The 24,075-nt window shown below is 40.3% G+C and overlaps 2 protein-coding genes across 2 annotated transcripts; one reads left to right on the top strand and one right to left on the bottom strand.

The window, feature by feature from the left end:
* Positions 1–4,859: 4,859 nt before the first annotated feature.
* Positions 4,860–22,889, bottom strand: rnf207a (ring finger protein 207a). Its single transcript, XM_087175982.1, has 17 exons — positions 22,688–22,889; positions 17,203–17,335; positions 16,768–16,912; positions 16,437–16,518; positions 16,231–16,306; positions 15,563–15,688; positions 14,506–14,552; positions 13,142–13,214; positions 12,551–12,619; positions 12,137–12,205; positions 10,837–10,943; positions 7,852–8,029; positions 7,070–7,255; positions 6,813–6,864; positions 6,596–6,713; positions 5,866–5,958; positions 4,860–5,232 (listed from the first exon to the last, which is right to left on the bottom strand). Exons 1-17 carry the CDS (start codon positions 22,876–22,878, stop codon positions 5,079–5,081), a joined length of 1,899 nt encoding a protein of 632 aa, XP_087032108.1. The 5' UTR covers positions 22,879–22,889; the 3' UTR covers positions 4,860–5,078.
* zpr1 (ZPR1 zinc finger) lies at positions 18,064–20,020 on the top strand. The gene has a single exon (XM_023414014.2). It carries the CDS (start codon positions 18,252–18,254, stop codon positions 19,581–19,583), a length of 1,332 nt encoding a protein of 443 aa, XP_023269782.1. The 5' UTR covers positions 18,064–18,251; the 3' UTR covers positions 19,584–20,020.
* Positions 22,890–24,075: the final 1,186 nt, after the last annotated feature.

Genomic DNA, 24,075 nt, shown 5'->3' with positions numbered 1-24,075 from the left:
CCCCCCCCCCCTCAGGTCCCAGATTGTCTGTGCATGTGTAAGCGTGTTTCCTCTCGTCCCTGTTACCTTGATTGCTGTATACGGTTATCTATTACCTGTCTGTCTGTCCACTCGTCTGCTTGTAAGACTGGGCCTTCATCATTAATTCTATTAAAGTAACTTCATTGCAGCAGCCTGCGTGTGCTCCTACCACCAGCTGCGACACGGCGAGATGTTTTAGTAATGAGGCCAAATTAGCCAAAAGCAGGGTAACAGGATTATCTGTTAAAATATTCACATATTTTCTTTCCTGATTTCCATACTGAATCCTGTTGTGCTTCCTTACTTTCCCTTTGTCAGAGTGTGGGGGAGAGGTCTTAATTAACAGCCAAACTGTGTTAATGATTCATTTTTGCTGCACTCCTGACCAGAATGGGAGGCTGAGGCTCTTTTAAAAAAAAAAAAAACAGGGTGGGGAGGAGAGATGGAGGAAGAGGATGGTGGGGGTGAAGGCGGGAAATGAAAGGAGGGAAAAGGGAGGAGGGTATGGCCAGCAGCCCAACAAGCTGTTGATTAATAAGGAGCTTCTGGGCTAGCTCTCCTGAGTCTTGCATGCATGCAGGTTTGACACATCCTCAGACTCACACCTGTGATTCCTGAGAGTCAAGGACACGCTCACTTCCTGCCATTGTTGTTCGATGCAATAAAAGGAACTCAATTTGTCACCTCTGTTATTGCATTAGTGACGATCCCCGGAGAGCTTTGGAAAGAATGAATTTGTGGGCTTCAGCACTGGGGACTTCCAACACAACAAGAAATGTCTTATTTACAGCATCTAGAGGTGACCAATACTTCTGAAATCAAATTGGCCAATAGATTTTTTTTAAAGGGATTTATGCTTATTCCTGAGAAAAGCTATGACAGTCAAGCTAACAACATTTACTCCTTTATCATTTTTTTTTTTATAGAAAAATCCACTGGACATATGAGAAGTGATTTGTCTGTAGTGCCTGAGATAAATTTTAAAATAGCATCTAGACCTGCTGCAATTCTGCCTCTTTATCAAGTCAATCTTTAATATGATCACGATCAATACCACAATCTTAGTCCTACAATCTTAATTCATAATGTTAATTTAACACATGCTCATAGTTAATGGAGATTTTATGTATACTTGATAATGTTCGTTTAAATTATTTCTTAGCACTTTTTCTTTCTTTCTTCACACTCTCCTCAGAAGAAAATGACCTCAGTATAAACTAGGTTTTCAGACTGAGCACAGACTCCTAAAATGTCTCTGCATATTTACATTTTTTTTAAATAAACAAATTCAAATAAAAATGCAAATAGCATGTTTTCTGCTTCACACTTCCAGATATAGGCCAAGCGGATGGGAATAAAAATATATGACCTTGTGAGTTGCTGAGGTCAAATTGAAACCCCTGGCTCTGACGCCTGGGTCAATTATACAGCACTGGGGCACTGAGTGATAAAAAAATATTGACATGTCTTGACCTACATGTCTCTTTTTCAGTTCAGATTCACAGGAGAAAGAATCCCTCATCGGCGCAGGAGGATCTTTGTGAAAAAAGTGATGGAGTAATAGTCTCCCTATCTTAGACATCTTAACTTTACCCCCCACCTGGAGCCTCGGGCTGCTCAGTGGCCAGCAGTAAGAACACTACAAGAAACAGTCGTGCCCAAAACCAATGTTCACACGTGAAATTGATTCGGGAATGACATTTTTATGCCTCAAGCATCTCGAGTCCCCTGGGAGGGCTCTCTCGACCTCTGACCTTTTCACACTGTTGCCTAGTGCATCTGTCACCAGTGATAACGGCATCAACATTGATTCCAATTACCCTCCAGTCCACAGCAGCCAGCAGGGAAAGGGTCAACATATCCCTCCCCATTAGGCAAAGAACTGATTGGTTTTAGTTTTTGTAAAGACTTTTCAAAAACACGGATTGTTGTCTCCTGCCGTGTATTCCTTAAAGGAGACAAAGTCTTAAGTTAACCTAAACAGTTAAATCCAATTAAGAGCTCATCTGTTTTATTAAAGCAAACACAATAGCAGCAAGTGCACAAAACACACGCCACAACAGTTTACAATGAAGAAGATGGGGATTTAAAGGGACCACTGCAATGTTCAAAGCCGCAGGCCAGCACGGATGAAACACATGCATGAATAGTGCGGGACAGCTGTGACTCAGCAAGGTAGAATGGGTCATTCAGGTTGGCAGTTCAATACCTGGCCACATGAATGAAATGAATGAAACTGTAAAGCATGTTAAAGCGCTAAAATAAATTCGGGCCAGAAATGAAAATACTGTAAAACAAAAAAGCACCTCCACAAACTAAACCAAGAATCATATTTAGAAGTATATTGCAGATCAACAAAACCAAAATGATCTGGAAATGCAGTGATTTTGATTTACACATCCATAAAGTCTGTGGACTTGACTGAAATAAGAACTGTCCAGCAGAGGCTGAGATATCCTGACTTTTAGTCCCTAGTAAGTGTTGTGATCCTTAAACACTTGATCCTACACTTCCCATAATGCAATGTATGGTGGCTTTCATTAAAGGCCCTTGTCCTTCAAACTCCACACCTCCAGTGAGTAATGCAGGCTTTCTGCTATAAATATGTAACCGAGATGACATCACTATGACATCAGGGATTATTTTGTCAGATTTAAAGTTTGAGAAAATCCAGATTTTTCCCTGAATTTTAGTTCTGCATATGCAGCTAAATCATTAGTCATTTCTGGAATAACTCCCTATGCTCTCATCGTCTGTTGAAGCTGCCATCCATAAACCAGATATAAAGATCCAATTATATAAACCTTTAAATCTGTCTTTAGTCAGTAGAATCTTTGGAGCTAACTGCGTTTCTCTATGCAGTTTTGTATTTAGCATGATTAAGACTCTCAACTGTATTTTCATCCTCATTATATAATCATCTGTGGTTTTATCCCAATCTGCTCTATTTGCTCTAATTGTATTATTTTTAATGTCACACTCTTTCATTTCTTCAGTGACCCATTTTTTCCATGGAGATCATTAAACTTTCATTTTATCTTATCTTTCTATTTCTCTTCTATCTTTAATGTTTTTTTTTCTCAATTACACGATGATGAAGACTTAAGAGTTTTAAAAATGGAGCCTTGCAGGCAGGGTTCTTCCTTTAGTATATCCTCTGTAAGTGTCTCCACTGGCAACTGCTGTAAAGTAAATGGAGCAAAAATGTGTCCTGTCTTAATTGTTAAACAAATAAAGAACAATCTCTCTATGAACTTTAGCTCCAAATGTGCCATGAATGTCTCTAAAGAAAATTTTTTTTTTTTCTTTTTGTTGGAGCAAAATAACCTTTGGAGTTTTATTTTCCCCCTCAAGCAGTAGGCGAGGAAGACCAGCAGAGAGAGAGAGAGAGAGAGTGAGAGAATAATGAACAGTAAACGTGGACCTGGTAGTTCGATGGGTGCAGATGATGAATGACCATGGGGAGGGTGTGCAGGACCAGAGCACAGGCACAGCCATTTGTTACTCTGCTGTCACAAATGTATTTTTAATGAATCTGCACCTCTGACTCTTCTGCAGAGCAGGCCTGCTCCTTAAGGCCAGCATGACCCCAATATTTCCTGTGGAGCGATGGCTCTGAACAAGCCCACTTTAGCTCCGAAAGTGTAATGTAAATAGCCTTCTCCTTCTGTTTGCTGAAGCCGTCAATCTAGCTCCTCATTATTATCCTTACCTGTACCGAGAATAGGGGCTGTCCCTGTACTCTGAGCTGGTAGCAGGTGGGGAGGTTTCACCTTGAATCGTTCCTGTGTGCTGAGCTCTTTGTTTCTTAAAGATGTAGTTGGCAGAATAAGAAGTCCTTCAAAAAAAAAAAAAAAAACCTTCTACACTCAGTGGCACAATCTCCTGAAATCATTTTAAATTTAAATGTCTCCGGTGATGTATGGCCGCTCCTCTAGATCAGCCTGCCTTAGTGGTGGTTTGGTAAATACATTTATATTCCACTTCTTGTTAGTTTTAACATGGGATCTGTTTATAACATCTACATGATTGATTAAGGAGAACATCCAGGGGAGTAAGGAGGGGAGAGAGGATGAAGGTTACCTGCTGATTTCCTGCAGGGCAAATGCCTTAAAGCATGCCGCTGACAGTGACGTGCTGAAGTCGAGAGGCGAACCATGAGGAATACTGTATATTTCTTGCAACCGTACACGGCACCTTGGGATATTGAGGATGATTGGCGAGTCTAAAAAACTAGCAGACTGAGGTTAAGGCAAGCCCAGTAAAATTCACACACCTCTGTAATCCTATTTTTTTTCTACCTTCAGCATGTAGATGTAAGAACTGCAGGAAAAAAAAAAAAAAAAAAACCCACACATACACACACACTGCACACATCATCCTGGAAAAAGACTGCCTCATTTTGGAGCAGACTGATGTATGGGATGACACACATGACACAAATCAACATATGACTTATGCTGACACCCAGAATGACACACACATCATTGCATGTGCTGTGTTCCATCTGTGCTGTCACAGCGCCTCAACAATCTCCTGATCTGGGCAGTCATTCATCATCAGTCTCCAGCCTTCAAAAAAAAAAAAAAAAAAAAAATGTATGCAAGTAATAGATCCTGCAAAAAGCAATTCTACACAAACTGTAGAAAAAAAGACAAAAAAGAGAGAGGTAATTGACACTCTACACATACCTATCATTTTAAACAGTGAAAGGACAAACAGAGCAACAAAAGGTGGACTGTTACTGTCTCACTGCAACAGTCCATGGCTCAAAAATAACGCCAAAGCAATTCTTTAAAATATTGTTATCTTTGAATAAGGAGATTTTCCGTGTCAGGCTCTGACAGCTCCATGTATGTACGTTCACTTAGTGTCTATCCAAGGGCTCACCTTGGAGCTGTTGACAGCTCCCTGCTGCTGAGAAAATGTTATGTACAGTATCTGGACAGCAGAAGAAGTCACATACCATCCTGGGCTTGTTATAGTTGAATTAAGGCCCATTGCTCCACAGGGGCAGGGAAGGAAGAGGGGGGGACGGAAATCAAATGACAGGGTGTTTATAAAGGCATCTCACTGTGGCTGGACGTCTCCGTGCTGGGGCCCCTCTGCCTGCCCGGACGACTGGTCTTGACAGAGCTCTCCCCCGATTCGAGGATCAGCGGGCGGTTGTTCTTGTCTCTGTCTTGGTCTGTGACACAGGTCTGGTTGTTACTGTCAACGAAAATAAATGAGGAGCTTCACTCCAAAGTTCAACACATACTGTGTAGACACATTTATTAAAGGTATGTTGTTGTAGATGATTCTGCTGCTACTAAACCTTCTGAACATCTGGAGTATTTACTATCACAAATTTTCATGACTTCTTTTTTTTTTTTTTTTACTCTGATTTTGTCATTCACATAATAATATCCAGCCCATATGGATTTATAACCTACCATATTTATCATTGCAGTGATGAAACAAGACTCTAAATGCTTTCTTCTCCCTTCGCTGCAAATTAAATTAGTCATTAGTGAGTTCCCTAAACAACTCACTACTCAATCCTTTTATCATCCTGCAGCCAGAAGAAATCTTTTGAGACTGCAGACATTTTACTAAATAGTGCAGCTCTTCAATCATCATAGAAGGTACAATAAAATGTAAAATGGACTCTTGTATACAGATCACATTCAAAAAAAAAAAAATGTTTTCCTCCCCTAAGCTGGCTCATGAAATATGGTTAATGAAATGTATCTACAGAAGCATCATACTCACCCGGATATTTTTGACATTTTGTTCAATTCTGCCCAACACGAAGCTTTACATATAGAAACAGCTACAGTTGCACACAGCATATGTCAATACCTGTCATGCCTTTCCTTTGCTATTGAGCTGTCTTCATAGATTTTCAGCATTGTTTCTGTGCGGTCATCATGGTGCTCTTTAGGCTCCTGAAACCTACAAAATATATTTTGAAATATGATCATCTTCTTTAGCTGTCTGTGCTGTTAAAAGACAGGGCTGGTGTTATTCGGTATTTTTCTTACTGTCAACAAATCCCACAAAAAGATCAAAACCAATGCGTTAGTGTGTCTCTCAGTACTTTCTGATTTGCCCAGTAAACCCAGTGGTTCCAACTGAAGACGCACATCTTTAACAGACAGGTCACAGATATATATTATTTAGTTGTTTGGAGACTATTTTCAGCCACAGAATAACACAAATCTGCTGCTGAGTGAGTATTAACCACAGCAGAACAGTGTGTGTGGAACTGAGTGAAGTTAAATTTACATTTCCCATGTTCACAGTAATGACAAAACATTTCATTCAGCACAACAGTGTGACTCAATTTGTTTGGCGACACAACACGTTTGCAACATATTCAGTACCAGACTACAACTGTTCACGAGATATAAAACACATTTCTGTTGCTGAAATTTCCTTTATCTTTCACCTTCTTGTACAATCTCACACACACGCTCACTCCTCCACGCTTCATGAAGCGGTACTTTATATAAAGAGGAGCTTCCTTTCCTCTCAATCAGTGTCATCAGTCAAGCGGTGTGACAGCAGATGGACAATATGAATACAGCACCTGGGCTCCAGTCTCTCCTTGACCTTCGCAATGGACAAGATGTAGGGGCTGATCTGTCTGGTGATGGTGGTCAGGTAGAAGTTCTCCTGCTTCAGCTGCATCAGGTCATGAAGCTGGGCTAGAGTCAGCAAACAAGGGAAATTAAATCAAATCAAACTATTTAACAAAATGAGGAACAAATGTGATTTTTTTTTTGTTGTCACTGGTGAAGACAAACCTTCATAGATCTCCTGCTCATTAGTAACCCTCTGAAACGTCTCATCCCAGATCTGTGAGGAAGTGAAGTAAATCAGCTGATTCTCACAAAATCAAATATTGCACCGACTCATGGGACACCTTAACATTTGGTACTTTTATTTTCCCTCTTTTCACTCTGGCTGAGGACTGGCTTGTTAGTATGCAGGGAGCTGCACTGACTGAGGACAAATGTAGAAACGTTTTTGTTAGAAGGCATCATGGTAACACCTGACACACCTCTTCGAACATGACTCTCACAGTTTCCACAGTGGAGTACTGGGCAGCTATCTGGCTGTCAATGTGCAGCGATCTGTCCAGGATCTCGCCCATTTTATCAGTGTTGATGATGGAGTGATGCTTGGTCAGATCTCGGTGCAGCTCCTGGACCTGATCCTTCAGATTCTGAACGTCGGTCTGGAGCGTCTATAGAAACATACACACATCTACGCTATATAAGACATGACACTAAGGAGGTGTTTCAGTGTCTTTAAAACAGCAGAGATTTGATGGGTGTACAGATGCCAGGTAAAGTGCATCCAAGCGTGAAAACCTTGTTGCTCACTAGACAGGTTGAAGATGAGTTTCCAGAGGAATTCATGCTGCTTCACTTTGAGGATCAAAGTTAGCTCCTTGTCTACTATTGTGGATCCCAGGAAGAAAAGTTGCTGCAGCACTTTTAACTATCGTGCCTCCACATACAGGAGATTTTCAATGAACTATGGACATAAAACTCATATGTTTTAATACATAGAGTAATTCCAGTCAATTTATCCCAATGGAGGATATCCCTCCTCTTCTATTAACTCTACCTGACTATTAAAAACAACAAATAATCTCTTTATCTGTACGTTTGCTCTGGTTCAATAGTAACAAGGAAATAAGTACCTTTTAACTCCTTTCAACTAGTTCCCTGCAAATGTGCAATTCATTATACATTTGAAATATTGTTCTGGATAAAAGCATAAGGCCAGATATGTAACTGTAAATCTGCAGTAACGTTGGTCACACACAGTGCTCACCTTGTAGGTGTTCTCATAATTGCGACAGTGCTCAGTGAAGGGTGTCTCCCTCCCCTCAGCCAGGAGAACCTTGGTGCAGATGTTGCGGTGAGAAGTGGGCCTTCGCCCCAACACAGAGCCTAGGGGCATCTCACTGAGAGATGGGGAGCGGCAGGACATGGAGAGAGGGGACTGGAGCCTGAGGTAAAACAAGTGGAAAAAAATGACTGCCTTTTTTTTTTCTTGCATTAATAACTGTTCTTCAACAATTGATGACAGTCTTTGCCATCAATACATTACATTACCTGTAGCTAAGCTCCGTCTCTTAAACCACAGGATAGGTTAACGCTCCATATTAAATAAATTGAACCCCATTATCAAACATATTGGTCAATAACACTATTGCTGGCCTCAACCTCTACACTCAACTCTGCTCAGGCTGTATAGATTTTATAAAGACATACTCCTATGTGCAGCTCCTCTCCAGGCACTGTTCAAAACACCTAGTGCAATATGGCTTCCTGAGCTTTCTATTGCTGCTATCAGTGGGGAATTATCTGCATACTGTATGCAAAAAACACAGATCCTGGATTTCTATCATTTAATGAAACTTATTACATTGAATTCCACACACAAGATACACAACTTTGTACACCCTCTTTATGTAGAATTAATTCTAAACATTTTTATATCAACCCATCAAGGCAATTTTTTTTATGTCAGTCAACAAAACTTCGGCTACGTCTACTACTTGAGCCTGAGCTGCTAAACTGCAGCTAAGTGCTTTATTCAAGCAAAGTTCATGGTCGTGTCCATCTCTCTGTTACAGTTAAACAAATGTTCACTTGTTGCCTTAGCTGTATGACAGTTATTTCCAAATTAAATTAAATTCTGATAACTACACAACAGTGAAAGCAAATTAATCAGTTCTGAAAATGAGTAAATAAATGCAAAAAACTGGACTTGAGATCTTGAGATCTTGTAGATTCAGTCAGAACACTCACATCTCTTCACCATCACCTTCAAGAAGCATGTGACAGTATGTAGCACATAGCCACTTACATTTATCTAGGTTCTCCTAGAACCTGGTCCTGGATTCACACCTAAAGCAGCATAACTGCCCTAAGGTGAGAACGCATCACTCTCATGCTGCCATATGATGGTTGTCCTCTGAGAATCCATGCTGAGTTCCTACACAGCCAATTACAGACTTTGCCAGTACTAATGCAGCAGCAGCAGCAACAGCAGCAGCATGAAAGAACAAGTCTGTGCAACTTCTGTGCAAGTTCTATTCTGTAAGATTATGATAAAAATAGGGCCAGTCATCTGGCCATCCACCAGTCCCTGCCCAGTTTGCATCCTACATGGCTGATAAGTGTGTGTGTGTGTGTGTGTGTGGGGGCTTTCAGACAGCAATTTAGGAACATATCAGACACAACAACACATTCACTTGCTCTGAGTAACAGGCTGCACCATGTGGGCAGCATTCTGAACAACCATACGGTGAGGAAAAGCCTGTTTCCTCCTGCGTCTGTGAACTGAAGTATGGGATAGACTTGTGAAATTGTGAAGTCAAGCATCTCGTGTTGCCACTGTCATCTTTTCATCTTAAAGTGTCACCACCGTAAACAGATATTTGCCACAAAGAGCAGAGAGCCAGGCTGCGACTCTGCCTCTGATCCCACACAACCAGTTCAACATTTACTTGAACCTTTTCTCTAATCTTAAATATTTCAAGACATGCAACTGGAAAAGCTCACACTGTCGGTTAAGGCACATGTGACATTCTCATGATACTCCACTATACACTATAATAAAACATGATAAAAACCTGCATAAAATTACCTGGGGTCTGGTAGGCCCTTACTCCTGTCTTCTTGCCTAGTGTTGATGCAATGGAAGACCTGTCTAAAACATGTATCTCCCCTCTCTCTGCCATACACATGTCATCTTCTGCACATCCAGCCTCTATCCTCCCACCAGCGACGCCAATTAAAGACTATGCCCGTGCTAAAGCGGTGACATCACCGCCCTGGAACAAAGTGGCCCGACCGCTCCTGTGTGCCAACCTCCAGATGAATCCTGGAGAGTTCTGTGAAATTACGATAAAAATAGTGCCAGCCGGCCAGGCCACCAATCCCTGCCCACTTTGCATCTTGCACTGGCAGGACGCTGAACAAGTTGGAAGGGAGAGTTAGAGTCAGTATGCTGGTATTAGTGGGTGGGCTTGAGGACCTGCGAACAGTTGGGAGACACTGATGTGGAAAAAAAAATCAGCCAGGGGAGGGTGTGTAAGTGGAGGGACGTGAAGCACAGAAAAAACGAAAGCCATGTCTTCTGATGGGTGTTTAAATAAAGATTAATAAAGGTGTTTCAAGTATTAACAGTGATTAAACACTATTTTTTAAAGGAATATAATAAGTTAAAATACTATATGGCATTGTTTAAGGATTTTTTTGATGCTTTGGTTTTCCCCAGATTGCAAGCAAATTCAATTTAACGCTTGACTTCTATGTAAGACAAGACATCAAACAGTAAACATCTCTATCCTAGAGCTGTGACCACATACAACCACAATTATCCATCCATCTCTCTGCTGTGTTTCCCTGACCACAGCAGGACCGGAGCTTTCTAAAACAGGATTGAATGCCTCCTTCTAACCCCCCCCCCCTCGTGCAACAAGGTGACTTACGTAAACATACCAGTGTACAGAGCTTACAGACTGACAGGATAACTGCCATAGTGGGACTCAGCGTGGCGCCTCCTTTCCTCTCATTGCAGTCATGGCTGTCTACCATCTGTACTTGCAAACCATTTGGGGATTTCGAGTTTGGACGCTTCACAAGTGTGAAATATTCTGGCCAGACTTTTTCGCTTTCTTGGAAGAATTCAAAGGATGCCATGGTGATATTCAGGCAGCAAGAGCACATTGCTTAATACAACCTCAGAGGAAGGGATCAATTAGTCTTACATTTATGATATTTGGCAGCAGGTAAACGATCTTACCTTGTTGCCACACTTGTAGACCCGGCGACAGAGGGAGGGCAGCGCTGTCCCAGCAGCAGTAAGGGCTCTAGACAGCGGGCAAACTCACTTCTGTAGTCTGTGTTGATCTAATGGAAGACGGACACAGATCAAGTCATTTGGTCTTAACTAATTAATTCAAAAAGAGTTTGAAAAAGTGCACTTATATCTGACATCATTATTCTTTATAGTCACCACCAATAGAAATAAAATATAATGCTAAATAGAAAGAAAAAGAATGAGGAAAGAAAATTACAATCAGGAAATGCCACATTTAAACCCATTTCTAAAGTAAACACTACAGTATAGCAACCAGTATAACAACCACATAACAATAGCAATGTGATATAGTAATAATAGCAGACATTATCATTGTTATTCCATATTATTTAGATGAAAAAATATTTTAATAACCAGAAAGGTCCATAACCACTTTACTATGAGGCAACAATCTGTTTAAATTCTAAGCCGAGAAACACTGAATCTTCCTAACTGATGCTTCATGTTGGTTTTTCCTACAGTTCATCTCCCATCTGTTTGTTCCTACTTTACATACTGATGTAACAGTGATAAATACTGATTTAAACACTGTATCACTTTTCAATTCATGAGATCTTTTCCATTTAAAAACTTTGGTTGTTGTCAGCAGCAGCAGCAGCGGTGACAGTTCGGAAAAACACACAAAGCTTTTTCCTGGGGCTCGAGTTAAGTGGACCTTGAGTTTCTGAGGACTTTGGGGTTTTTTTGTGGTAGAACATTCATGCTTGAAATTAGCCATTTTTCAAACCACTGTATCATTTTCTGATGCAAATTTGATGGCTGTTTTGAATTTTGTTTTCCTTTCAATGATATGCTGGTTAGGTTTACCTTACAAGCAAAAGCACCATGGTTTCTGCTTGTAAGTCTATAGTTCTGTAGTCCTTTGTGATGTTTTTACTCATTTATTGTTGTAAAGATCTGTATGTCTTAATCCATGCCTCCATGATCTTTGTGTTTTGTCAGCGTTTTGTATGTCTTGTTTCTTTGCATGTACAATATTCAGTCTTCTGGCTAAATCCAACACATTTACATTATATTGACGTTTGCTAATTTGTGTTGTTTCTGATAGATCGATAAATAAATAAAGCTTCCCATTAAAAAGGCACTGAACTCAGACGATGATAAAAAGAAACTGCACTGTGAGCTTGTGAGCTACTGAAACAACTACTCAGTGCACTGCAGTGGATCACATTCTCATTGTAACCTTTTTCCAGCTCTGGATCAAGATTTTGTTCCCACTCACTTTGCTGCTCTGCACTGGTCTCAGTCGATGAGGGAGCTTGACAATCCTCTTCAGTCGCTCCATTAGTTGCTGTGTAAGCAAGAACACCCGGGTGTGATTCAGTGACCTGATTCACCTCTCTGAGACATTACAGACAGCCTCCATTTAAAGACCAGTTCAGTCCAGCTAAGACTGTAACTTCTCTCCGGCCAACAAAACTTCCTCAGAACAAACTCTGACTTCTTTGTGATTTGTAATCAAGTTTCATCCATAGCGTACAGTCAAGTATATGTAGTATATCAACACTTTAACTTAAATTAAATTCATTTATTTATGTTTACAATATTCTGTCTAATTGATGGTTTTCGTTCTTCCCATGCACACACATGCAATAATAATAATAATAATATTAAACATAGTTCTTGGCGTACTCACGTAGCCCATGTCCAAAAACTCAAACTTGTTGGCTGAGCTGAGGAAGGCCGAACAGGTGACGAGGTGAACCTAGAAACATCAGAGATTAAAGGTTAGAGTTTAAAACAAGCTGGATGGGAAATGAGAAAGTGAAGCAGTGAAACTGACATTAAATAATATTTTAATCATCCCACAACTAAATGCACTTAGTTTTCTGTCAGATCTTCCCCTTCAACAGGCAGTGGTGGAAAGTCCCTAGGTAAGTTTACTCAGTTACAGTTTGGCTTATGACCCCTTACAAGTGTCTAGCTTGGAGTTGTTTCAGATGTCTGTGAGCAGTTCCAGCAGTGATTTTCCCTCTAAACTTCTTAAAATGATTTCATGTAAGTAACCATTCAATGCCCCAAATCTTTCAATATTTCCCCACAAATTAAAGTAAAGAAATAAATTGTATAGAACAACTTACTTTATCTTCTTCTCTTCCCCATTAATCATCTCACCACCCCTCAGATATAACGTGTGACTAAGTATTATGATCGTTTGCGAACATAAACATGTCAGCAGTAGAGGTTTTGCGTGATTATTATTCACAAGGTCTTTATTTTACTCTACCTGGAGGGTTGGTAATAGGGCGGTAAGGTGTGAGAGTTGTTCCTTTAGTGCTTTCTCCTTCTCTTCGTGTTGACTGCAGACACACAAACAAACACATGAACACGTAACGCTACACCTTGACATCCATGCCTGCCGAAATACACACAGGGATCCAGCTCAGGAGGTGCAACCACAACAGCACGCTCCATATTTCCAGAAGCTAATCTATCTGTCTTCTCCCGTAACAAACACATAGGCGCAGACATAGGGCCGGACACACAAAGCCTGACATAAATAGCCTTTAAAACCCTTCCGGGAACCCAGCCACTGGAGGGCTTCCAGGCAATGGAGAGAGAGAGAGAGAGAGAGAGAGAGAGAGATGGAGGACACTGGGCACCAAAAAAAAAATCTCATTAAAGATCACCGCAGAATGCAACCTGATACACTCACATGCACAAAATTGCTCTCATTCAAACATGGACACGCATACATGGGGCGCACACTGAAAAAGGAAAAGTGCTTTTTTACATACAAGACTCTTGTTGTTTCAAATTTGATGTCTGTTTATCGTCAAATACAAAATTTTATTTCAGCGATTACTCATTAATCTTTCATAAAATTTAACTGATGTGCAATAATTTGGTTTTAGAGACTAATTAGTTGCAAAACTTGGGTGACATTAAATCAAACTTTAATGATTCCTGAAGGGCTGTTGTAAATTTTTTAATTGCTTTACTTGTGGGTTAATGCTAAATTAATGCTTTGGGAGGCTCTCACTGACCTGCTATTGCAAGGCAATTTCTGCATTGTTTATCACTTTACAGTCTCGTGATTGCAAAAGTAAACAGCTAGCAACATAGAGATACAAGTTGCTCATGTTTCAGTAGGCCCTAGAGTTAGAGCGAAATGTATTGTTTTGATGTAAAGCGGAGGAAATCTACAGGTTTGAATTAGTTTTCTGCAGCAGCTGCTGTTGTTGACACTGTGGACTTGTGAAAGTCCATAATTGATATACTGTATAGTTACCAACACTTTTCAGTGGGCTACATTTCATTGATTGGATCCAGGCACAGGCTGCCACCAACTGTAACAGCTTGAACACTGTAATCCTACTGAAGTGTTTTTAATTCAGCATAATGCTTTGTTGAAATGAAAATCACCAAGAAAACGTGTTAGGTGAGGAGCGAGATCAGTCGAGAGCGAGCAGGGTGCTGCTATTCATCACCCTCAGTACAATGCAGCATGATACAAAGGAAAACGTATGAAGTGACCCAGTGACAGCAGGATAATAGCATGCAGTTTAGTAAATATTGAGATGTGAGCTTTGTGGTAATGAAAGAGCATTTTCATATAAGAACTGTAAATCTTTATATATTTCATTTTACCTCTGAGCTGCTCTCAGAAGAATTTTCTTCCTCTCTGCTAGTTTCTCCTGTCAGATGAGAACAGAGAAAACAGACCCTTTTATTCCTTACACTGCTGTGAAAATGGCCTTGAGCTCTTAATACCTAATGAATGTTCAAGATTGTGGAAAAAAATGGGTGTAAATTCCATATTGTGGTTTCTTCTCTCTTGGATTGTTCCTTATGCAAAGGAAAATACACTCTTCCCCTCACAATTAGGTTAACAGAGACATCCAGTGGCCACGCAGCAGTAATGGCGTCACACGGAGCAAAAGAACTACACACTGCTTTCAGCTGTTTGTGTTGGTTAGGGGAAAAAATGAGAAGGAGCATATTTATACACACATCACATGCATGAATTGGAAATCGATAAAAAAAAAGACAAAAGCCTGCACTGTCTCCAAACCACAAAGTTATTTAAACCAGAAATGCATCGATCCCATTTGGATTTTTGTCAGGTGAAAATGTTGGCTTCAAGCACGTTAGCCCTGCATGAAGAGAAGAAGGTGGATACCCTTTCCGATCCACTTTTTACGTCTTTACAAGTCAAACTCTGACACCAAGAGAGTTCGATTAGATGGAGATAGAGAGAATTTAGATGTTCAGTATTTTGGGTGTAGCTTCTTGATAACAGAAATGTATGTTAGAGTGTGTTAACAGGAAAAATCTGATGCATATAAGTGAAGATTTTTCTGGTGAAATACATGAATGCTTTTGGATTTTGGATATTTTTGATATACTTAATTTATGATTGTGTGTGTACTCCCACTCTTTGGGATTGATGCATTTTGATTGAGGTTTTATTGTGTATCTATTGAATTATTAATTGTTTTGAGATGTTTTTCCCCCTGGGCAGCGAGGATGATTAACCACGCCTATGATCATAGTCCCTTGCAGCCTATTGGTATATACTGTGTATGGGTGCAGTGACCTTTTTAACTTGTGGAAGGTCCTACTGGGACCCAAACATCATTAACTTAAATACATTTGTGGGAAATACATTTGAGGGAAATACATCACATCACGATCATTATATAACCTGCAAGCTGTTGAACAGACTGCAGATTGCACTCTCTTCTTCCTCCACATTTAGACACACTTCTCCTATCATCGCTCTCAGCAGAACGATTGCCTCTCGAGCCGAAGTCTGCAGATCCTTCACCACCTACAGGGGGAGGACGGGGATCACTGTCAGTGAAAGGTCACGGTGGGTTACTTAGTTGACATTAATTTGTCATCAGAAGCTTTATTACAACCTTATGCTTAATGACATGTAATCATAGTTGAGGCTACTTAACTGTTAAAAACAGACAAATTAAAGCTGATTGAGATTTGAGATTTTTTCTGAATGTGTAGTATATGTTTTTTTTTTTTTTACACAGTTTTAGGCAGAGCACGTAGAGGAGGACATCCAAACTGACACTAGCTCTTGTGAATATGTATTCATTTTGTTACTCTAAAATCACACACATAATCAGACTTATATAGCTGCCAGGACTTAATAATAATAAGAATAATAAAACATTGTTTAAAAAAAGTTTATATATTCAAATTGCACTGTGATGAACTAAACAAATTTTGAGTGCACCTATGCTACATCTCACAATGTCAGTGCCAGCGCTGAGTGCCTGAATTATTTATAATGCTAATTTTTTTTTGCCTTGAGTGTCATAAATATGTAGATGAACAGATAGAACTCTCTCTCACCAGCACAGCCTGGTCCAACATCTCACACCCCTGCATGTAAGCCGTCTCAATATCAATGCAGTGAGTCCGACTCTCCCTGCGGTAAACAAACAACAACTGATTCCATGTGGAGAGGAGGAGAGGAGAGAAGAGAAGAGAAGAGAAGAGAAGAGAAGAGAAGAGGAAACTTCTGACAGTCGTAGCGTTTGTATAGTGGATTCACTCACACTTGCATGTCTCTGAAGCACTTGATACAAAGCATAGACTTATTTTCTGTTGAGAATAGGATGTAGGGCTCGTCGTGGAGAGCTGTGGAGAAGACAAACGCGCGTTGGTTGATAAAACTGAGACTTCTCTAACACCGGTTTAAGTTTACCACCGTTCATTAAGCTTTTAGAGATGACCCACCACATTGCTTTTGCATGAGAATAAGATGAATATTTAGTCCAAGAGATTCAAGCAGAGAACAGGAGGGACTAGAGTTCTTATGAGCAACGTTGTGTAATAAAGCCTTGTTGGTCTGCAATTCTTAGGGAGTAAATTACAGGTGGCACTCACAGCACTTCCTGTGTTTGGCCTTAGTGCGTTTGGCCAAGGACACAATCTCATGGTGGGAAAACATTCTGGCCTTATGAGTCAGCTCCCTGCAGGCGCCGCACAGTGGCTGGCTACAAGTGTTACAGAAGTACATCATCCCTGTGTCCTGTACAGAAAAAAAAAATAAAACATGCAATTATATGACAAAGTGGGGAAATGCTTTTTTTGTAGTTTAAAGCTACAATGAGCAATGTCACATATAAAAAAATCTTCTTCAATTCTTCTTCTTCTTCCTATGCATTAGTGAGAGTCAACAACATTTCTTGGATAAGATTTCATGTAGCATAGGTGTACATTTAATTCTAATGTCTGTGTCCTGCCTATACATTCTTTCAATATCTGGCTATGATGTCATCATGTCACTGAAGCTTTGCACAGAGCTGAGTGTTTTAGTACCTTTTTGTTACTTTCCTGGTCACAGTTGGCACACTGCACTGTCTCCTCAGTGTCTGCATTGTTGTCAACAAGGAACTTCAGCAGACGGTCTTCTGGTGGAAGGGTGTTATTCCCTTTTACTATGGATGGATATCTGTGGCAGAGAACTCAAGGTCACACAGCCCGAATGACATTTAGAGAAAATCATGACATTTAGAGAAGTGAACTGAAACAAAATGAAAAATGACAATGCAGTGACAAGAACAGCTGAGATTAGTTCCTGTATTACTGATTTTGTTATACTCTGCTAAAGTCTATGCCCTTGTTTATTTCATCCCTGTATGACAAGAGATACTAAATCAAAACAGATTACCACACCTGCACACAAATCAAACCACCCATTCCAGTCCATAACTCCCTAAAATGTATAAAAATAAATATAACTGAAGAATTTTGACAAAAAACACAAGAAAACTCAAGTATAATGAAATCTGTCTAACAAATCTGCATCCTCCTCACAAGTGAACAAATCCATGAGGCCATGACATAATTTAAGATAGTTTATTTGTGCAGGACCATAGAAATTTAAACTGCTTTAAAAACAAAACAAAACAAAAAAAAAAAAACATGAAAGGACCTAACACATGGAAATATAAACATGATTTTTAAAACAGCAAAATAAAATAGAAGATGAAAGAAGAAGATAAAAAAAGGAAAATAAAAGTTAGCAGCTACAATGCAATGTAAAATTTGTCTTAAAGTCCTAAATATAATTGAAAAACCCAGCGTGTTCGCCCTGTGTGCAGGAGAAACGCCAGGATATTTTGGTGCAATACTACAACAAAGCTGAGGGGGGCAGCAGCCGGGTCCTGGACTCCGCCGCCGTCGAAGAAGAAGATGCGGAAGAAGCTGAACAACACGATGAAATCAAACGTGTACAGATGGTAGAGCTCGACGACTTGTCATCTAGAAAGTTCCAGCACAAGACGTTTCTGAACGAGCGGTGACAGCGTGTCTTAACAGTTTTTTTTTTAAGTTAACTTTAATAGTTAACATATTCGACCATTAAAATGTCTGTTATTTCCGAGGAAAATGTGCGAGGCGGGAGCGTTTTCAAGGATATCAGCGCCGACGACGAAGACTGGCAGCCCACGGAGATCGAGAGTCTGTGTATGAACTGCTACCAAAACGGTACGACTCGTTTGCTTTTGACCAGAATACCGTTCTTCAAAGAAATAATCGTCAGCTCTTTCAGCTGCGGGCACTGCGGCGGGTCGAACACTGAAATCCAGTCTGCAGGCCGGATCCAGGACCAAGGCGTTTGTTACTCACTGAAAGTCAAAACAAAACAGGACTTGAACCGGGAGGTTGTGAAAGCAGACAGTGCGACCACCAGGATCCCTGAGCTGGATTTTGAAATCCCTCCCTTCACCCAGAAAGGCTCACTTTCTACCATTGAGGGCCTTCTGGACCGAGCAGTTGCAGGGTTGGAGCAAGACCAGCCTGTCAGACGAGCAGCTCATCCAGAGGTGGCTGAGAAAATAGATGAATTCACCCAGAAGCTGAAGAAGCTAAAAGATGTTGAAAATGAATTCACTCTGGTGATTGAGGATCCGTCCGGAAACAGTTTTGTGGAGAATCCACTGGCCCCTCAGAAAGATGAGGCTCTCACTGTGTCTAGGTTCAAGCGGACGGTCCAGCAGGATATGCAGCTGGGACTCAGGGCTGATGATGACCTGGAAGAGGAACCAGCAGGCAACGACCTGGAGGCCATGAGAAATGAGGTTTTGGTCTTCAACACTAACTGTCCGGAATGCAACGCGCCAGCCTCGACCAACATGAAGCTCGTCCAGATCCCTCACTTCAAAGAGGTCATCATCATGGCCACTAACTGTGACAGTTGTGGCCACCGGACCAATGAGGTGAAATCAGGTGGAGCCACGGAGGACCTCGGCACCAAGACCTCCCTGCACATCACCGACCCTTCAGACATGACCCGAGACGTGCTCAAGTCGGAGACGTGCTCGGTCCTCATCCCGGAGCTTGAGTTTGAGCTGGGGATGGCAGCTCTGGGAGGAAAGTTCACCACTCTGGAGGGGCTGCTGAAAGATATCAAAGACCTGATCGTCTCCAAAAACCCCTTCATCTGCGGTGACAGCGGCACCTCTGATCGGATGCAGAAGCTGAATGAGTTTGGAGAGAAGATAGACAAAATCATCGCAGGAGAAATGAACGTCCATGTCATCCTGGATGACCCGGCGGGGAACAGCTATTTGCAGAATGTGTACGCTCCAGAGCCCGATCCTGAGATGACTGTGGAGAAGTACACCCGCTCTTTTGAGCAGAACGAAGACCTCGGTCTGAATGACATGAAGACTGAGGGATATCAAGAGGAAAACTGAACTGCCAGCACCAGCTGAAATGACTAAATGAGTTGTCAATTGATCATGTCTTGACATACACCCAGTGTAATTATATTGCTCCATATTTTTTGCCATTTTCATAAATTTTAAGTTAAGCACTGGCTGAATGGTTGTTTCCATCAGTATGTTAATCAGTGAAAGTAATTCTGAGTTATCTAAATGTACAGTGAAAATAATTAAATATAAATACACATAATCAAAGTAATGTGATTTGTATAACAACACAGGGATTTTGCTCTTACTAAAAATAAATCTGGTGTTTATTGCATTCTTGTGGAATCCCAGAAGATGGCGCTATCATCTTTGATTTAAAGGAATTTTTTTTTCTTTCAGTGGACCACACACTGTGTGACAAATTAATCTTTTTATACACCTGCAAGCATGACATCATCTAAATAAAGCGATATCTAAATTGATAGTTTAGCTCTGCTCATTGATTTGGCAGATTTAGACGGACAAACACATAAGGGTTGCAGTTGTATTTAGATTTAAATGCAAATTTTTTTGCGCTAATCTGCATAATTAGTCTGAAGAACAGACGGAAGCTCTACTATGAACAGAATTGAAAATGCTTCTGTTGGTGTGTTCATAAATATATGGGACAGTTTTTTTTTTGTCAGTCAGTTTTGGTGTACGTAAAAGCTTGGACTGTTACTATGAATTGTTTCCAAATTTGATTAATCTTTTTAATAGTGAAAAGCCATAGTAAAAAATAAACACCCGCTATAATTTTTCAGATCCTAAGATGGAATCTTCAGATTCTCTATTTTATCCAACTGTCAGTCCAAACCCTGAAGACATTCTGTTTGTGTGACAACGAGAAGTATAAAACTTTACATTTGAGGGTTTACAACCAGAGAATGTTTGGCTTTTTTTTTTGAAAAACTGACTGCCTGACTGAAATGATTATTCAATTATAAAAATAGGTTCAGACAAATTTTCTATTGATGAATCAATTAATCATAGATAGATACTTTATTCATCCACTAGGGAAAATTCAATTGTCCAGCAACTCAATAGTAGTAATAATAATAGTTAGTAATAACATACATTACACTTTATGAAATGCATTTCACCTCAGTTAACGATTAGATTAAACAAATCTTAAAAAAAAACAAACATTTAATCTCAGGTGGAAAACAAGAACACATACAGCTGCAATGTCCAGTGTTTTTCTGCCACGTTGGCCTCATTGGCACATGCTTGTTTGATTTAAATATTATGCTGTTTGCCTCATTTTGATTCAGTTGCAATGATGCAACCCCCTCACTCCCCCGTCTCTCTCTGCTGTGCATGCAAGTTTTATCTAGTTTTCATAGCAACGGGCATCTATTGTGTTCTACTAATAGCAGAGTAGTGAATTCCTAGATTACATGGTTCTTGAGTGAGCAGCTGTTAGCAGGCTGCTGCTGATGGAAATAGTAGCTGCCAATCAGCGGGCCCCTGTAGCCTGAGTCCAGACAGCAGAGCTCAGTGGCTCTGTGCCCACTGGGTTATTTTCATAGAAAACCAATGATTGTCTCATTTTCCCCCCTAATTTCTCAATACTTTGAGGTATAAAGACACTGTTATTAGTATTACTTTAACTTCTGCTGCTGACTAGCACTGAAGAACTACCTCAACACAGGTCAACATCAAATAGCTGTAAATGGGAAAGTCGCCTGGTTTGTCTCATAGTTTGGAAGTGTGAAAAGAATCTGGGTCATTATGGATTCAAACATATATATCCTCAGAAGAAACAGCCTTTTGAGGTAGATATGTGTCATAGCAGAATCAGAACCTGGGAGCTGCTTATCAGGAAGGTTTTTAAGTAGTTCTCAATATGAAACCATATCTAAGGATAAGGTCTAAGATTATATGAACCGCTAAAATAATGTTGTGAGATCAGAGCTCATCCTCAACATCTGATTCTCTGATCTCTTCTTCCACACACAAAAGAAATCAAACGTGGGTCAAGTTGTATCTGACACAATAGAAAAGATTTATTGTACAATCACCTTGCAGTAGAGGTCAATTTCTATACATCCCCGTGTGCTCTGATGGGGTACAGTTAATACTGTAGACCTGAAGGTGACTGTAAACCATGGGCCATTCCTTAATAGGGGATGAAATGGATTTGTATCATGTGACTGCTTTTGATTGCCCTAAGCTGCTGGCACCGATGCCAAATGCCAGTATGCTTTGTTTGCTGTGTGACTGGTCTTAGTGGAACTTGCTGGCCCTGCTAAGAGTTGTGGCCAAGGGCTAAATCAGAGACAGGGATGACCCTGCAGCTGTCCCAGCCACTCAGACCTGCCCTACCTACACCGGGCCAGCAATGGATCACTGAGCAGCCGCCTAACACCAAAACAGAGTGACTCGAAGCTCTCTGAAACCAATGGGATTCTCCTCAAATCTCCTGAATGAACCAAACCAATCTACTAATCAACTTATGCGGAACGAATCCCTTTGAGCAACGCTGCCCAAAACTGGGGCTTGTGGGAAAAATTTGGCTTCTCACACAAAAAGTATGACCCTCCATGGAGTTTCAAGGAGCAAAATTATATTTTACTAGGAATTTAAACTGCTTAATCATGTTTTGAGCAGTTTGAGATCACCAGCTCATTATATAGCATTGCCAAATTTCAACATGATACAAACTGTTGGGGAGTTTTACTTAAAATGAAAAGACTGTAGGTCTTGTAGTCCTTTGGCCTCCATATTGTCAGTTTGTTTGGGGATTTCTGGCTTAGAACCCTAGAACCACACATGTAATATCGAGGCTCAGATATCTTAAACACAAACCAAAACACCATGTGCAGCATTCATTTTTAGTTCAGAAACTTGACTTGAACCTTCATATTAGGTTTTTTTTTTTTTTTAACTTATTGTGAAGATATAAGGAAATGTGTTTCCTTGGAAAGTTGAAATAGACAATAAACCTTCAGATCAAAGTGTCAGTCTATGATGCAATCTCAGTGTGGAGATAAAGAACACAGGTTTTGGTTGTCCAGAGATTAAAGAATTTTTCCATTGCTCTCAAGATTGATAATCTATATGCAACCTAAATTGGTCATGATCAACTTCACAGTGCTATCTCTTACCCACAGAGGGGGCAGGTGAGACGGCTGTCATTGGTCCGGCCTCGTAGGCAGCGGGCACAGAAGATGTGGTAGCAGTCCAACAGACATGGGGACTGGTACTGCTCATGACACATGTGACACATCAGTGGGTGGACATTGGTACAATCCACATTACACTGACCGTCCAAATTGGTGAAGATTCCTCCTGCCATCTGTAAATAGAGTGTGTGTATAAGGACAGACTGACTGTATCACATGATTGACAATTTTTATAAGGCCACATCATTCAATGACTAAACAACAATGTTTTAGCATATGTTACGGTATTGAATTAAACTCCATATATTCCAGTAATTATAGGAGTGGCTTAGCCAACTGTGATATGAAATACTTTGGTCAAGACAGTCAGATATTAATAAATAAGAAGAACTCTCTTTTTTCATTTACCTTGCCAGTTGTGTAATAAGTGCCCAGAGCTTCAATGACAACACACAATCCACGGGAAAAAAATAACATCAAAGACTTTATCAACACCAACGTTATACCCAGCTAACAAAACCTACTGTAAATGCAGCAGGAAGGTCTGCAGAAAGCACAGAGAGCCACTGTCTTACCTTTCAGTGGTGCTATCAGCTACCCCCTGCAGGAATGACAGCAATGCAGAAACTCTTCAATAGTAGGCTGAAGGGGTCCCTCTGCCAGGCAGCTGACAGCACACACCTAATGCCAGCCCCCTCGTGTTGCCAAAGTGCAAAAGGGACATTGAATATTGGTGTCCCATAAAGTTTTTCTATTGTTGTAAATACAGTTGTCCCATTTCTCATACTACTGTTATCACGTCTTGGACACCACAGCAGGGTGAAGGGAAGGTAAGGCGTGGAAATTACAGTACAAAGCAGTACAAAGCACTGAATGTGCTGCAATACTCTAACAGGAATACTTTCAACTTGACATACACAGGATTATTTTTTAGGCATTTGTAAAGATTGTTTAAGTAAACAATAATTCATAGTTCTATTATTATACGAAACTCTATTCTCCACACATGTTGATTTTATATGTAGTCACATTTTTCATTTTCAGCTGAACTGTACTGCATCGATTCCCTAGGTTAAGCTAACAGTTTATAGAAATAGGTAACTGGTCTCTTTCCTTTTAATTAGTTCCAATCTACATAATTCTTACCAAATGTGTTAAAAATGATTAGGAAATATGGATGGAAAATAAACCACGACCAAATAATAACTCAAGTTCCACTTACTGCCTTTTTCGAAAACTCACGACCCTCATCAGCGAATGGAATTTGCTCAGTTGTCGCGAAGTTCAGTTGTTTAATATCATTCATTTACGATCAGTTTGTTCGGCTAATTTTTTGCAGTTGTTGTAGTAATAATATTATTACTGAGTAA

Source organism: Seriola lalandi, unplaced genomic scaffold (genome assembly GCF_002814215.2).
Source record: "Seriola lalandi dorsalis isolate HSWRI2012SDOR001 ecotype SW California unplaced genomic scaffold, Sedor1 jcf7180002054520, whole genome shotgun sequence".
In the NCBI taxonomy this organism is placed as follows: Eukaryota; Metazoa; Chordata; class Actinopteri; order Carangiformes; family Carangidae; genus Seriola; species Seriola lalandi.
The sequence above is the reverse complement of the archived record's forward strand: the minus strand, read 5'-3'. Positions and strand labels throughout refer to the sequence as shown.

Bases quoted from the DNA above. Each gene is read 5' to 3' on its own strand.
- zpr1 (XM_023414014.2), top strand. From the start codon at position 18,252: ATGTCTGTTATTTCCGAGGAAAATGTGCGAGGCGGGAGCGTTTTCAAG.
- rnf207a (XM_087175982.1), bottom strand. From the start codon at position 22,878: ATGGCAGGAGGAATCTTCACCAATTTGGACGGTCAGTGTAATGTGGAT. The intron at 12,206-12,550 runs GTGAGTACGCCA...TTGCTTACACAG, and splicing joins AGTTTTTGGACATGGGCTAC to CAACTAATGGAGCGACTGAA. The intron at 6,865-7,069 runs GTGTGTCAGGTG...ACTTCCTCACAG, and splicing joins TGAGAGTCATGTTCGAAGAG to ATCTGGGATGAGACGTTTCA.